Here is a 17,471-nt window from a genome sequence, read left to right as displayed (position 1 = left end):
TGGAGCAGTGCCGGGGGGGGGGGGGGATTCATACCCTACGTCCCCGAACTTGTACCTTTGGTACCTGCAAAAAAAAAAAGGAGGGGGGGATTCATACCCTACGTCCCCGAACTTGTACCTTTGGTACCTGCAAAAAAAAGAGAGGGGGGGGATTCACACCCTACGTCCCCGAACTTGTACCTTTGGTAGTGCATTTGCGAAAGGGAGGGAGAACTGGTGTGGAATCTCCCTCCCCATGTAAAGTTACCATGCATAGAACCCCTCCTGGAATATTTACTATATTGTCCAAAGAGACAATTATTATACACATGTGGGAGTAAAAGACCGAGTCATCCTATTGGCGCGCCATTTGGGGGCGGAGCCTCCCTCGCTCTTGGTCAGCAAAGTCGAGGATAGTCGAGTAAAAGCGGGTTTTGCCAGGTGTAACCCTAAAACACAAAGCTCTATACGTATACAGTCAATCCTCGATTTATGAACAGCTAATGTTCAAGGAAAGGTCACTAATAAATCAAGCTTCAGAATTGGGAAGGGATGCGTCCTTTCCCAGAGCATACCCTTCAGTATGCAAGGGAGTTTGTAAATTGAGAGTTGACTGTAGATGAGTGCTACAAAAATCAAGTGAAGGTGCGTATTCCCTATGTGTACAATGCCACAAGTATGTGAGCACACTTTTTTTTTTTTTTTTTCGTACATTGCATGGTAAAGAAGAGTTTTGTGGCATTCTCTATTCAATTCTGCAACTTCAATTGTGACACGTGAGCTGCCTGTCTACAATCGAGCAGCACTAACAGCTTGGATGATATTCTCAAAACACATGTATATAACTCTTAAACGGACGTTCCTTCACTTTAGTGTTAACCGTTGGCAACACCGTAGGAAGAGAGCAATGTTTCGGAGACATTGTACAATATTCTTCTGCAGCGCCTTATTATTTTGAGTGCGTCATATTGGCTAGAAATGTGGCCAAGCTTCCAACGTACTGCCTCTAGCTGTGAACTTTTATTAAAACAGACGTTCTAATGTTCCCAGTGCTATGTAGCAGCTCCTTTCTTCCAGTTTCACAAGAGCAATTAATATTCACTTTGGCATCCTGACAGTGTCTTTTATACATCTCACCAGCTCTCTGTAGACTACATTAACAGCCTCTGCTGATATTTTATTCCATGGTTTACTTCGCAAATTTTCACAAGCGTGGTGCCTGTGGTCGGAACAAAAGTCCCGGTAAAAAAGAGATCTAAATCAAATAAATCTGACTTAAATAAGAAGCTCTTGCAAGCAGCAGTTCTCAAGTAGCTCTTGCTGCTTTTTGGCAACACTCCCCCATAATGCTGTACTGCAGCATAGAGCCCTGCACGGCCGTTGCCCCGACCCGGCCCGCGGGCCGAGCCAGGCTTGTTATTGGCTGTGTGCTCCGGGCCGGGCCGAGCCCGAGCCGACAAAATACGCTAGCACCGCGGGCCGGGCCGTTAAAATATGCCACCACCGCGGACCGGGCCCGGGCCGACAAATATGTTTCAGAGAGTCAGGCCCGGCCGGGCCACGCAGCTAATTCCACACAATGGAGATGCATTAGTTCATATCGTCATGCACTTGCGCCATTCCTGTGCATATTTTGCAAGAACAAGCAAGGGATACTGCGTTAGGCATATGATTCGACCCTCTAGGACATTCTGAAAGCCACTTTACATTGCTCGTTACTCCTCACGTATTTCACAATCACTTGGCAAAGCTTGGTGAGAGGGGGGTATGGACTGGGGGAAGGAGTTTGTCGACAGCATCCTCTACCTCCGCAAAATCTGACAGTGTACGATAACGCCCATACCCCCGTACGTTCTGGATTTAATTTGGTGTGGTGCGGTTATGGTGTTATACCACCATCACTTGTATGTTTGTCTTCTCTCCTTATAAATTTACTGATAAATTTCTTTGATAATCGCCAGAAACGCGTACGTCGCGGCTGGAAATACTGTGCCGGGATCTACTTGCCGGGTCACCGGGCCGGGCCAGGCTCTATGTGCTTAGATTCTGGGCCGGGCCGGGCTCTAGTCACTGGGTCACCGGGCCGGGCCGGGTCGGGCCTCATAAAAATATGAAGGTCCGGCCATGTTTTGATGGGCCTGGGCCGGGTCGGGCCCAGAAAAGTCGGCCCGTGCAGGGCTCTACCGCAGCGTAGCGAGAAAGTGAAATTAAATGAAAAGTGAAAAGTCACTTTTTTAAATAGTACAAAAATCAAGATCTTTGTACAACGACCCGTTCACAATGCAACACAGATTGGTTCTGGTGAAGTAGCAGTGGCTTTAAAGTGCCACTCCAGACTCGGAAAACAGCGTATATTTTATTTAGTCCATGAAAAGAATGTGCCTCAAGGAATCTATATGCAAAATTTCAATTCTGTTTACGAACGCTGTGCATTTCTGTCAATTTTTGAAGATCTGCTGAGCCTCCACAAGTTTCGATGACGTGAGGAGCGGGTGACGTTATCATAAGCCCACAAATTGCAATGATGTCATGTTCTGGAGAGGGTACTCCACTCCTAGCAACGACGCCGGCATCCGGGGAGGGTCACGCGGTGGAGATGTCAGGTGACGCTGACCCAAAGAGGGTAAAATGGGAGAGATGTCTTCCCCCTCCTTTGTATTTTCTCGAAGGTTGGAGCGGTCCGTGTATATGTCACGTGGAGCTTCGCTTACGGAGTGCAAAAAGTGAGCCTCCCGGAAAATGCGAAGTGCAACAACGTTGCCAGATGGGAGCCGGGCGCTCCGTCTGAGCCTAACATGACGTCGCAGTTCTCAAGAATAAAAATTTATTTTTTCTAGCTTTTGCGTCACGTAGAGCCAAAATATTTAGCAGGGATGTAAAGTGAGACAAGAAGGTTTCAGTAACATAACTTTGGTAGGATTCTGAAGACACGATATTTAGTCCGTAGTGGCACTTTAAATGGTCTAGAGGTATTCTTTAATTTTGCAGCTTGCCATGGCAACAACAAAAATATATGACAGTGCAGAACAGTACTTGAAATTCCATTTGAAATGTCTGTTAGTAATCCGTGAGCCATAAAGAGGGTCTTCGCGTTTTCGGCACTTCCATATGGTGTTACGTGCCAAAAGTGCTGGTACCCAATTGCTTTTTTTTTTTTCCTCCTGGGCATCGTATTTTCATTTTTCTTTCACCTCGTTTTCAGGTGGAATGCGGGGAATAGTGCAGTGCAGAGCCAGCCTTTAGTTCAGGGAAAAACCTTCCCTTGCAACACTTTTATTCCTGGGTCTATGGGGTTCAAGTACACATGGAAACCTCCAACAAAAGAAAGGAAATTCTTTGCATTTTCAATGTCCTCCTACGAAGCTGCTTTGCTTCCGTGAGTCATTATAGCTTTGGCGCAGATGTTTTGTAATGCCGAAAATATCCGAATTTGGCAAAAGATATAAATGCCGAAAAACACCCGCCGAATATCCCCAGGAATAAATGCCGAAAACGCGGAACCCTAGCCATAAAGGTTTCATATTGCATGCTGTGTTTCCTTCCTGGTCTTGTCTCCATGGTGTCTTGTCACCGTAGTTTTGGCGCTCTATGGCCTTTGTTGCCTTTGTGCCATTAAACCCACAATCTCTCTCTCCATGGTGATTTCAGAGACGTGGCCTGCTTAGGCCAAAGCAAGTGCTTGTCGGGGGGGCATGTAGATAAATTTAGGAAATGCTGTTGCTGAAAAAATTGTTGCTTTTTTGAGGTGGCAGGGACACATTTTTTTAAAAATTTGAACGTGGCTACAACATTACACTTTTATTGACAGAGCCTGCACATGCCTTTAAGCATGAAGTACAACTGCCCGAGTCCCAGCACCTGGAAATTAGCTGTCAATTCCCTTCTTGCCGTCCTCCGGGTTGGCTTGCCGATTGCGCATGCAAATCGTAAGTGAAACAAGGGTGAAAATACTAGCTTTAGTACTACGTTGGCACAATTAACCATGTCCGTTATTTGTATGTGCAGCAGCGAATTTCAAGAACATGTGGCCAGACCTCGCTGTCACACTAGAAGAGTTCCTCTTCTCCTCAAGGTAACACTCTCCCCCAGTATGTCCTTTTATATTTATTTGTTACTGTACCTACATTACAGTAGGTAGTGGGGGTTCACGAGGAAAGGAAAAATAAAATAAAAGGAAGTCACACAACAACATACAACAATCAGGCACCACTAGTGCACAGTTTAGCATAAAACAAGTTAACATATGGTTCAGAAACTGCAGCACCAGACAAACCATTCCGTTGTGATATTGTCCGCGGAAGAAAATAATAGTATTTAAAAACATCCATCCTTGCGATATATTTAGATATTTTTTCACGTGATCTATCCTGGCCACAAATGAACTGAACACTGAATAATAAGACTGACTGAATAATAACACTGAACTGCTGCAGGTCAAATAAGCTGTCTTTGATTCACCAAAAAGTGCAATGGGCGGCGTAAAGGAGAGCAAACCAAGTGCATGACAGGTGCAGCCCTCATGCGAACTACGCTAGAACCCAATTGAATAGAAAAGTGTACACCTCACGTTGTTTTTCAGAGACATCTGTAATGTATCGCAACATATTTTGAGCGTGCGTAGTCGTATTAATTGTCTCAACGAGCAAACATAGACCTATCCATACAGAATTGATTGCTAATATGCACAAAAATAGCTGATAAGACACCACCAGCAACCACAGCTATCCTATCCATGTCGTCTTCCCTACCGTACACAAAAAATTGCACATACGCCTAAGGAGTTGGAGCATTTTCGTGAACTCGTGCTGCACTTCCGCGGCACTTTCCTCAGTCTAATGGTCAAGTGCAGTGCAAAGGCTGCTCTTCCACAGAATCAAATGTGGGAAGTTGCACCATTCGCACTACAAGTTCACAACACAGTTCACAAGTTCACTACTAGTTCACAAAGTGCAGGCCAATCGAAGGCAGCTATAGTTTTAAAGGAGCTCTGGAAGCCGTCTAAAAAATTTTCCGTTCCGAACGCGTTGTGGAAGCAGGTAACTTAACTTGATGATTAACAGGAAAATTTTCTCAATACGCAGGTATTGAGACACTTGAACATCGCGTTCCCACTCGACTCGGGTCAAACGAGGAGGAGAATGAAAAAAACGTCATTCGTGAAGTAATAAAAGTGGAAGGCGGCGACCGCGCTTCTATCCGTGTCAGTGATAACTGGTTTTCTTTTCTTTCTTTCCGTTTTCTTTCCCCCTGCTTTCTCCCTGTCAAGCCATGAATAAGGGAGGACCTCGATATTCCTGGTCGTGAAACCCCCGTTCTCGAGATTCATGTTCTGGAAACAAGGAAAACCAGGGAAAATGTTGCTTCGTAAGATGATATGCCGCGATTACGAACATAACATCACTATTTAACCACTCAAATTCAGGGGTTTTCGATATGTGTCCAAGCCGACTTAGCGAACGAAAGGCACATTTTAGCAGCCATTTGGCTCAGCAGTGCGGCATGTTGGTTAGTTAATTGTGTGCTTGCAATATTATGGCTTGGTTAGTCACAGTTTGCCGTTGGCAGCTTCTAGCGCGCGACATGTGCATTTTATAGTCAGCTAAAATTTACGCTAGTCACGTGTTGCTTCAGTGCACGCTGATATGTCGGCGGACGCAAACCTAACCGGCGTTGTCGGTGACTATATGGTGGATAAAACTGATGCACTATGTGGCAACAAAACAAAAGGCGCCGAGCACGGATGAACTCATACTTGCGTGTCTGCGTCGTCCACATTTGTAGTCTGCGCCGGCCAATTCTCATTTAGCTCGATGATTGTTAAGTTGACCATAAATTGTGGTGGTCTTATGACACTGGTTGGCTATGCTAGTGTGTAACTCGGGCAATGAATGTTCAACGCCTGATGCCACGATGTGCCGGCGACGGCATATTGCGATAGATTTCACTGGATTGTATCTGACAACGTACCGGCAAGAACACTACTCCAGCTGAATAAGCTTGTGAATGGCTAGCAAAGTTGCTACTTGAAGTGACGGTGATCATAGCGAATTAGTGATATAGCGGATATTGATATAGTGACATAGCGAACGGAATTAGTGATCATAGCGATGCAGCGATCATTTTGAGGCGTGAACTGAAGCAGCACTTAGTGCTGCACTGTGTTTATACTTATTGCCGCCAACAACAAACAGTCACCACGATAACGAACGACATACAAAACACAGACATGAACAGAACAGCGTTCAACTGGCACCTGAAGTTTACTTTCATAATCCACCTACTCCGGAAGATCGCTTTAGGGAAAGCAAGGTCGAGCGGGGAGAGGTTGACCGATTTTTGGTTGACTTTGCTCGGGGAGTTCAATGAGGATGGCCTCCACAATCTCACGGCCTAACCTTGAACAGTGTATGTAGACGAATGTTCGTTTACTGTATCTGATAAATCAAAGAAAAAGCATAAAGAAACTTCTTCCACCGTTGCGGCGGGGTTCTGAGTGAAAAATAGCAGACGTCGTTCCTCGGAACCAATCAGCGGCTCCACTTTTCCGACGTCAAAATGACGCAAGCGGCTCGACGGCTCGTTCCGGGCATTGCCACCGTTGCGCACGGTCGCGATTTTCAAAATCGGAATTCTGCGATATTTGTGCACCTGTTGATAGAATTGCTTGGCATGGCGCATTTTAATAAGCATACGAACTGCGTGGTTAAAAAAAATGGTAGTGTAAGTGCTTTCCGAGCTCCTTTAATGAATGAATGTGTGGTGTCGAGGGCATACATATCGATTTTCCACCCCTGAAGCGTCGTCATATGAGAGCTTCCCCTCCCGATGCAAGTGGCAAACAAATAAGGAGCAAGAGGCAGGTGGGCTGCACTCCATAGAGTAGTTGGAGGCAGAAATCGTTATCCACATTGGCCAGGACATGATATGGCCTGTCATGGCGTGGCTACAAAAAAGCCTTAACTGTAGCAGCTGCTTTGATGCTCTCGCCCATGGGTCTGCTTGTTGAATTCCTGGCATATGAATGTTTGTCGTCCTTCATTCTAGCTCTTGTGCGTCTTCGTTCAGTGTCATTAGTTTTCGGACTCGTACGCTGAGGCTGCCTAGTAGGAGAGAAAGATTGAATTCAGTGCAGCATCGCTACGTATTTGAAGCACGTGCTACAACACTACATGACACAGTCTTAGTACAAAAGTGAAACAAGTGGAAGCGTCAAACACATTCACTTCAACTGCTTTGGCAATGTGTGCATGCATGCTTTCTGTACCACATGATATCCTTTCCTCTTGCACTTGGTTGAGGTCATACTCTTCTCTTTTTGTCCTTCTTTCAGTTTTCTGGTGTCTCTTTCTGAGAGCACTACATTGTGTAGTTGTACGGATTTTGAGACACTCCAAGGAGGAATTGGGATTTGTATGAATCGCTTGATGTGCAACTCCAGGTGAAATTAAGTTATCCATGGTTGAAGTTGTCCTAGTTTGCAGAGTGCAAAAAGAAACACAAATAAAAAGAACACGACAAGCACTTGATATCAAGTAAAGCATTATTCAATCTAGATCAGGTCTTATGCAGCAGGACCTTTAAGACCTTGTGTAGCTTCAGTAAACATTCTACTGATAGTGAGCGTTTGGTTTGCCTGTTGCTTTGTGCCGTTTGTGCTGTGAAAGCATGCACCCAGAAAACGGTTTAGGTTAAGGGACTCAGCAGAAAGGTGAGCTTCCTTTAAAAGCAACGGCTCATCTTGAAATCGGATAATATTTCTAAAACAGAAGACAATGATTTTTATAATTTTTTTTACCCTTTCGTTGTGTGTTCTGACTACAAAAAAAGTAATTTTCTTTGCTACGTAAAATTCATTCTAAGGGGCACTAAAATGCGAAAATGTTTCCTAGCTGAATCGAATATGATGTTACCTTGACACCAACACAAAAGAAATGGGACTCATCAGTTCAGGAGAAAAAAAAACAGAAAGAAAAAACACCAACCAAATTTATGCTTTCCCACTTCCACAAGAAGGCTGACAATGTGGAATTGAGGTCTCACTGGTCTCCTCAAACAATTTGTCCAATCATCAGGGCAAATCATTTGAGACAACCAACCCGAGGCTTCCCCGCACAGTCTCGCTTCTAGGAGAAGGAGAAGAACGGCTTAAATTGCGGGTTCTTCCGCTCATACATCGCCAACGACCCAACCGATGCATCCCATTCCTTTTGTGTTGATGTCAAGGTAATGGCGTCTTTCATTCCACAACAATAAATTTTTGCACTTTCGTGCCCCTTTAATTAATGAAGAGGATTGTTGATTTGTTTCCTCCTACAAAACTGGATTTATTATGCAGGTGTTATATTACAGACAATATATGTAATTCTCTTTGTGTGTCACAGTAATCCACCACCAACACAGAGTCTGGAGGAACAGCAGTGTGATGAAATGCTTGACTGCAAGGTAAGCTTACAAGAGGCATCTTACATATTGCACAGGGGCACCATTCGGGATCTTCCTTTTTGGCAGGTTGTTCAGCTGATGAAGGAGTGCCTCCTTCCACACTCCAGCCACATCCCAAAAGAGTTTGTGCTGAGAATCGTTGCCCTGCTCAATAAGGGCTCCATCCATTCTGCCACAAGTAGCACACCCGTAGGTAAGCATAATTCACAGTTCATTTGGATAGGAAATGTCATGGACAGCAGATAAAGCTGAGTTTGAATTTGGCTCAATGCCATGCAGCTGCTTAGTAACCGCCAACACAGTGGAAGGTGTCCCACATTATATTGTCACGGATGAAAACAGACGAGCGAGACGGCGAATAATCGGCGGACGCTTTATTCTAGCTGCTTAGCTGGCTAACACAAGAGCGGTAGCTCTTAGACAGAACTAAGGTAAAGAAGCTGGGAGCTCACAAGTTTTTATACACAGCGGCGAACATTGTAGAAAGCGCGCGTCGGTGAAGAAGAGGAAGTAGAGAAGCTTCTCCAAGGTCGTCGATTCATTCCATGAGATTGATGCGAGCGAAGGAACAGAGTTCCTTCGCTGGAAGCATTGCTTGCATGGAAGCATTGTTCTGGAAGCATTGCTCGCTAATCAGCGCGGCGTGTCGTGGATCTCAGCCCGTCGCTCGACGGCTCCCCGCCCGCTGCCGCTGTTCCGTGTGGTCGCTTCAAAGATGATACGTGGCATTGCCCCCTTTGTAGACGTGGCATCGTCCCGATGCCTGAACTTGTGTCGAGGGCGCTAGAGCAGATTTGGCGGGCGTTCCGGGCTCTCGAGGTAAAGAAGTAGCCAATTTTCTTCAGGTTCCGGGGATGATCCAATCTACCTGGAGTAGTACGGCTTGAGGCGAACGACGTGAACTATTTCAGGGGTCGGGGTTCGCGGATCACGGGAAGGGTCCGAGTAGGTCCGTCCCCATCCGAGATAAATTCATCCGAGATGAATGTTTCCTTCGGCCAACAGAGAGCCATTCGGGGCTGTGTCACTCACAGCAGTAATAATACGTGATGACAAGGAAGGAAGGTTGACCCGCTGACTTGCTATAGCTGCCACATGCGTATTTGTGCGCTTCTCCGGGCTTATACGTGTCAGCCACGCATTATCGTCGTCTTCCCCTTCTGGCGTCTCTAAGGAAATTACTCCTGAAAGAACTGATGTTCTGAGGCTGGAACAACATAGAAGGGACAAATACATACAAAGCCTCAATTTGCCTAAGAAATTAACAATGAAAGATGAAAGTCACTGAAAAGGTTAGCAAGGCTGTAGGACTCGAACCCACATCTTCTGGATTGCCAGTCCAGGGCTCTACCAATTGAGCTAAGCTAACACGCCTTCTCAGTGACTTCCAGGATGCGTCATCTGAAGGGACAAACCAGCCACTCTCTCTCACTCATCCTCCTTTCACTCTTACATTTTTGCTCACTCATACACACATTCATACGACAGGATCGACGCAGACTGTCGGACTTGTTGGTGGACTTACCGTATTCGTGAACGTTGCTGGGAATCTCTCGAGGTGTAACGCTGATGCCATCCCTTGTGTAGTTGGCAACTTCAGTTTCCAGGACGTTGGCTCCAGTGATGTGAGAGAAGCCCAGAAGGGAATCACAGATATAGAACAAGATGCTACAAAGAATGTGTAACTGAAACACTGAAGCAGAGTGTCGAACCGAAACGATTTTCGTTCCGGTTTTTGTTCCGGTTACATCATAAACGGTCCGGTACCGGTTCTGCTCCGGAGTAAAAAAATACCGGTTCATACCGGTTTTGAACCGGTTCCGCTTCTGCTGGGAATATTCATCCCCACAAAAAAAAAATCAATGTTACAAAATGTAAACCCGTTTATTCCGCATACACTGTATTTAATACCAATAGACAGCTGTGAAATTGGTAGCTCCTGGTTCCTGTAGGTTACTGTCTGTTCAAATGGGCTTTCTCCTTTATTGAAGCGCATGCTACAAACGGATTTGTTTGTCGTGATGTCATACGTAAAGTACTTTCTTGCTGGGTTGGAGCGATTGCGTCCCATCCGAATGTCTATTGCTACTGTCTAGCCAGCAAGCACCACCGCACGAGTACGACGCAAATCGAGGAACACCTTCATTCACAAATGCGCTCGATGGCTCCATTTTATTTTCTTAGTGTCCTGTCCACAAAAGGGTTGCCACTTTGCACGGGCGTGCCCTCGCGTATACGTAAATGTATTCAACTTAGCTGCTCTCAAACAAGGGACGCGTTGTGCGACATTACTGATAAAGAAGCCGTTATGCAGACCACTTGGGTCGCTGTTTAGTTGAGGAGAGTTTGGGGGGATCAAATTAAAACGAACACTACGGCACATTGCTAGAGAGTCACATGTACCTCGAAGTCTGTGTGCGTGCGCGAACTATAAACCATTACAAAGGGAGCCTAAGGGTCATACTATACCGACATACATTCCACCGTAACCGTAACCCTCGTATAGTATCCATGACATGACTTCAGAGCACACGACGTCTGTTTCGTTCGCCTATCCATAGTCCAAACTGACAAAGTTTTTTCTTGGACCGAAAACCGTTAAATATATTTTTCGGTTTCCCTCCTGAGCAAAGAAAACGTATACGGTTTCGATTCCGTTCCGGTTCGCACCAAAATAGCGTGTGTTTTTTTTTTTCGGTTTTCGGTTCCGGTTTTCGGTTTGCTCCGACACCCTGGTAACGTTTGTCTAAACTCATCACTGCACCTGCACATGCAGTCGTGTCTCGACCAACGATTACTATAGTAAACATGGGAATGTGTATAGACAACAGAAATATGTTAATTGCAAGCAGATTTTATTACAACACCTCATTCAATAAAATAGAATAGAAATAGAAAGAAAAAAAGGGAAATTAGGTCGCACTGGTGCCGTTTTGCTTGAAAACGATGTTGTTTTACCGACATGTGCTCCTGTCGCAAGTGCACCCTCAATCGCAGTTGTACAAATTTGTCCACGATTACATGATATAGTTCTTCTTTGTGTTGGTGACAAGCCGGATTATTGTCCACGTTATTATGAATAAAAGTCGACACAGTCTTGAAAGGTGAGTGCATCGCATAAATGCGTTTCGAAGCAGATATCGCCCTGAATGCCTCTTCACATTGCATATGAAGAAATGTGCTGCACTGCACGGTGCCCAAAATATACCGAAGATTCATTGCACCACGTACGTGTTCACGAAGCTCCATGAGCTTGTTGTGGCTTTCCGGAGACTTAACGTAATTTAATTTAATTTAACGTAAATGACCACTGAGCAATGCCGGAATACACGGTACACACTGTACGCTGCAAAGGTGCTTGCTTGCATCGCACACGTACGAGCTCCTTGTTGGTTCCCGTTCCGCTCTCTTTACTTGCGCGAGCCAAACATCTTTCCGCTTTTTTGATGCTGGGAAGCGATACAAACGCGCACCTTTCCGAGAGTGGTTGGCACACTCGGGCACACAACACCCTGGCATTTTGCTGCACGACGTATCATGCGAGCAACGCGCATTGTAGATCTCCACGCACGCTGGTCTTCGTCCACCAACCGAATATATTTGCTCAATCAAATAGGAACTGCTCAGACATGAGCGAACGCTGGTTCGCGACCTAGCTCTTTAGCCGACAGATCAACGACCTCATACCAACAATACGGAGATGAACTGAGCCCTAGCAGTGGTTCTCAAAGAAATAGAGAAAAGAAAGGAGGAGCACTTTCATGCGTAAATTCCAATGCAAAAGAACTGTGACCCGAACGTGGTACGCGCAGAAAAAATGGGACGGAACACTGGTACCCGAGGAACGGAAACGGAAATGCATACCACTGTCCTCCATTACCGGAAACAGAAAGGGGAACGAAAATTATCGTCCTGTATTGAATTCGGGTGATGGCTGTTACTGTTGTGCGATGACATTTCAGTGACTTCATTTTATTTTTGTATTTTTATGACTCCATTCCCTGTAATGCTCTAAATACTACATGACAGCATGGAAACAAAGCGCAATATTGGATATCGAGGGTACATCACTCGCTTACTTACTCGTGACATTACCTACCTACATGATATCAAAACATGAGACTTACACAACATAGACTCCATGCACTCTACTCCACCCTAGCATGAGGATGACAGCATACGATTTTTTATTTGTATTTTTTTTCCCTTTATTTTTTTACTTTCATTTCACGTGGCAATTCGACATTTGCTTTCAAAACTTCGCTGTAAAAGTCGCGGATTTCGCCCTACAGACTTCAAAATCACTTCGGTGCATTCATTATAAAGGAATTCGTTGTAAATGTCCGAAGTATATCTTGAATCCTATGGGCGCCTGACCAGACCGCGAAAAACGATCGTTATAACGGTCTTTTCGTTATAAAGGCGTTTGTTGTAAAGGAGTTTTACTGTATACACTCCTGAAAACCCAGAACAATGTCTATACATAATATGTGGAATGAAATTAAAATCGATATTGTTTTTTGCCACTGTGTGTTGTGTCCAGCTCTCTGTTCACCAAAGCTTTCTCTGCAAATTTAGTACAACACAGTGAAAGTGACAGTGGGCAACACAGCCTAGTGCTTGAGGATAAACAATGAAAACAAGTAGTAGATTGAGCTTTGAAGTTCAAGGTCACACTTTGTCCAGCTTGCTTGTCTGTTACTTCAAAATCACATTCACGTGCACCATGCTGAAACATTTCCTAAAGTTTGGTGTGTCTGTGTTGTATGCCATTTTTGTCGTTACAGTATACTTTGTAATACACCTGAAGTTCCGACCATTTCGAAACGTGAGATTAATTAGTACGGTTTTCTTTTTGTCGACAAAAATACTGTAAACCTGTTCAATTTTGTGACACGAATTTATCGCCAGTTGGGCCTAGGGCACATTATTCGTGGCTTCTAAATTTTGTGAATTCTAGGTGCTAAAGTTCATGGGTTGATTGCCTCATTTTGCGATATGTTCTAAATTGTGCTTACTATATCTAATTAATGTGGTAGTGTGCATGCTTGTGCTGTCAAGCAATTCAAATCAGGGCTCGAAACCGTTATTTTTGGGGGTTCGGTTCAAGTTCTGGTTCAAGGTTATCGGTTTGGTTTGGGTTCAGGTTCAGCGCAACCAAAATAATGGTTTGAACCAATATTAATCAGTTCGAACCGGTTTACGTGTACTATGCTAATCAGTGTACCACGTGTGAGAGGTAACATCAGGTTCTGGCGATCGCTTGCTGTTCCTTCCTTCCTCTTACACCCTCGACTCTACACTTATAGCTACAAAGAGCCATGCATTTCACAGCAGACCATCCTTTACTGTACCGAAAAGTGCTGGGAAATGGTGTATAGCATACCATTGAACTCCAGTGCAGAAAGCTATCGCCAATTTCTAAAGAAAAAAAAGAGCAGTCGGCGTCTAGCTGGTGCCAGAGCTCGACGCTCTGCACCGTGCCCTGGACCACAAGCCAGCCTCTCTCCCGTGGTCGCTAGTTGTCCGCGTTGCTTGTGGATGTCACTGTGAACTATTAAAATTTAAAGAGTGATACTAATTGGTAGGGTAAATGTAGGTAAGGTAAAATTTACGTTTCCTTCACACTGCGACGCTGAATGAAAGGAGCAGCCGAGGCAACAATGCAAAGTGTAGCCGTCATGTAGCACATCTTTTTTTTTTTACACCTCGAGTCACAAAAATGTACAGGGATGTTGTGAACCTTTTGGAGGTGAGGCTGTAGTAGTGCATGGATTCACCACTTGTTGGTTTATCAATTTGTTATGTCCGCTCTGTGAATTCTGCAAGATTCCGAGCGATGCAGGGAGATGGTGGGCGGCAGTCGAGTGGGCAGGTATAGGCGTTTTTACCGTCTGCGATCCGGTTACTGCATCATATTTTTTCGGTTCCTTCAAGCTTTAAAAATAAAAATAAAGTGTTTTGCAGTTTTTGGTTACGGTTCAGTTCCGGTTTCGACCCCTGGTTCAAATGCTTATAGCAAGCATAATTAGCAAGGCTTATAGCATAACTAGTGAAAATACGAATTATGTTTCGGATTGTATCACTGTTTTGGAAGTGTAAATTTTTGCTAGAAATTTTTGGCATGGCCTTAACGAAAATTAGGTGCACGCGAACAATGGTGTTTTTACAGTACACATTGCATAGACAACACATATACAACAAAATTGTTCCCTGAATGCCTCTGTGGGCTCGCCTCTATATGCCATTAATTACTAAAGTTGATTCTAATTGCTCGATACACTGCTCATGGCGTACATCTGGCAGTATATTGTCACATTGTTTTTAAAGACATCTTTGATAGCTTAAAACTGCAAATACAGCAATAATGACTACTAGTACTGTGTTGTTAAAGCAGATTTGCAAAGTTATCCTTGAAGGGACCATTTCCATATTCGCGTCGCCCCGGGCGACGGAATGTCGAACGTCGTGTCTTTCCCCCCTATAATGGTGACACTTTTTGGACTGGCACATTGCGTGGGAAAGTATAAGCAAGAGAAGAGATTGGAAGAAGAATGCGGAAAGAGTGAAAGCGCGTTGTACTCATTACCAGACCTCAGACGAAGATATTCCAAAAGCTGGGCGTCATAACTGGAGAATGAAAAAAATTGTCACCGACTTAACGCAACGGGAAATAACAATTTATTTAGACGTTTCGTCTCCTATGCGGGAGACATCATCAGTGATAATAATAATTCTCTCTGCTGACAAGGGGAAGGGGACCGTCATTCTAGACAAGACCGACTACCAGGCCAAGATGCAGACCATTTTAAGTGACAAGAAACATTTTGTGAAACTTTCCAATGACCCCACAGCGAAATCTGAGCGTTGTCTCAATGAACACCTCCGGCGCCTAAAAAAGAAGGGCCACCTCGACGAGTCTACATATCGTCATCTTTTCTCGTCCGACGGTTCCACTCCAAAGCTGTACGGCCTCCCCAAAGTACACAAACCAGAATGCCCCTTGCGCCCTATTGTGTCCTTCATTGGTTCCCCAACTTATAACCTCGCCAAGCACCTGGTGGACATCATCTCGCCCGTAACTGGAGCCAACGCCCTGACGGTTCGGAACTCTCGTGAGTTTGTGGAGCTGGTGCGTGAGCGCGTACTCGAGGATGACGACGTGATGGTGTCTTTCGACGTGGTGTCCCTTTTCACAAACGTTCCGACTGTTCTCGCGGTGAGGGTCGCCGAAAAGCGGCTCCGTGATGATGCCACCCTCAGTGCACGTACTTCTCTGACTGTGGAAGACATTATTGTCCTGCTGCGCTTTTGCCTCAAACAAACATACTTCACGTTCAATCAGGAGATGTACCATCAGACTGAGGGCTGCCCAATGGGTAGCCCAGTGTCCGTGACACTGGCCAACTTGGTCATGGAGCACGTGGAGGAATCTGCACTAGAGCAAGCGCCCTGCCCCATTAAATTCTACCGACGGTACGTTGACGACACCTTTGTGATTTTAAGCAGGGTTCACGTCGATGCCTTCCATTCGGTCCTAAACAGTGTTGAACCTTCTATTCAGTTTACTTATGAAATCGAGAAAAACAACGTGCTTCCTTTTTTGGACGTAAATGTACATCACGACCAAGTAGGACAAATCAAAACAACGGTCTACCGTAAGGCCTGCGACACTGGCAACTTCCTGGACTTCAATTCCCACCACCCTACCGAACACAAGCGAGCCGTCGTCAGAACCTTGTTGGATCGTGCTGAGCGTCTGCCTCCGACTCTCAACTTCAATCTTCAGAAGAGACCACCGCCAATGAACTGCTTAGGAAACGAGGTTATCCCCAGAAGTTTATCGATGACACGCGCAGGCGTAGAGAAGACAGGCAGCCAAAGGAACCTTCCACACATAATGGGACCATCTCAATTCCCTACGTCAAAGGGGTTTCGGAGCGTATTCGGCGCATTCTACTACCTTTGGGGATAAAGACTTGTTTCAAACCCCATATGAAACTTCGACACATCATTTCAAGGCCAAAAGATCCCACCCCACCTGGAAGCGAAAGCGGTGTTGTTTATAGGCTATGTTGTTTGGAGTGCAATGCCACGTACGTAGGTGAGACAGGCAGGAAACGGGACACCCGTATTAAAGAACACAGACGAGACGTTGAAAAGGCGACCAACGCAACTAGGTCAAAGACTGAGCTCGTGGATCATTGCTGGACAACGAGACACGTGTTCGACTACAAGGGTGCCGTCACCTTGGCACGTGAACAGCGGTGGGGACCCAGAAAATTCCTCGAATCGTGGCACATACAGAGGGAGCCAACAGCATGTAATGCCAACCGTGGCCCACTTCCTGGACTGTACTCTGGCCTCGTAAAACCCGTAAATAGCAAGACCGGTTTTAGTGCTCCTCATTCCCGTCCCTAGACTTGCACTGATGATGTCTCCCGCATAGGAGACGAAATGTCTAAATAAATTGTTATTTCCCGTTGGCGTTAAGTCGGTGACAATTTTTTTTCATTCTCCAGACCTCAGACGCCCGCGTAACCTTGAAACCGATTATCTCCCCACAATGAACATGACAGTCGCCCGCAGGTGGGTCCATAGCGATGTTTTCCGCTCAAAGATGGCGGACACAGGGGCTGGGCATGAGCATACGCATTGTCGGAAAAGGTCCATTGTGACAAGTTAGAGAGCTCCAAATTTTCTTTCTGATCAGAAAGTCGAACCGAAAACCATTATTAACCGTTACTTTTTGGCCGAACCAGAACTGAACTGAACCAAAACAGTCGACACCATCTTGGAGCTGAACCGGAACTGAACCGTTAAAAAAAACAGTAACCGGTTCAAATAACGGTTCCTACGGAACTAAGGGAGGGATAACAAGAGGATAGAGACGTAGCAAGTGAGCTGGTGGTATAGATTCATAACTTAAAAACCCGAGACTAGGGGACAAAAAAACGACAACACAGACAAGGTCTCAAACACAGCTGAAAGTTTACTCAACAGCACAAACATATTAGGAGTTCAAGTGGGTGAGACAGAAGGGTGAGGAG

At 45.3% G+C, this 17,471-nt stretch overlaps 1 protein-coding gene across 1 annotated transcript in view; it reads left to right on the top strand.

Moving 5' to 3' along the window:
* The window catches only part of LOC135396438 (protein MON2 homolog), a 118,707-nt gene that overhangs the window by 87,101 nt on the left and 14,135 nt on the right, over positions 1-17,471 (top strand). The window contains exons 22-25 of the mRNA XM_064627402.1: positions 3,788-3,905; positions 3,985-4,051; positions 8,361-8,421; positions 8,488-8,614. Coding sequence (XP_064483472.1) covers positions 3,788-3,905; positions 3,985-4,051; positions 8,361-8,421; positions 8,488-8,614 — 373 coding nt within the window. The remainder of the gene's footprint in view (positions 1-3,787; positions 3,906-3,984; positions 4,052-8,360; positions 8,422-8,487; positions 8,615-17,471) is intronic.

The sequence above is a fragment of the Ornithodoros turicata genome, chromosome 6 (genome assembly GCF_037126465.1).
Source record: "Ornithodoros turicata isolate Travis chromosome 6, ASM3712646v1, whole genome shotgun sequence".
Taxonomy (NCBI): Eukaryota; Metazoa; Arthropoda; class Arachnida; order Ixodida; family Argasidae; genus Ornithodoros; species Ornithodoros turicata.
This window is presented reverse-complemented; position numbering and strand designations above follow the sequence as displayed.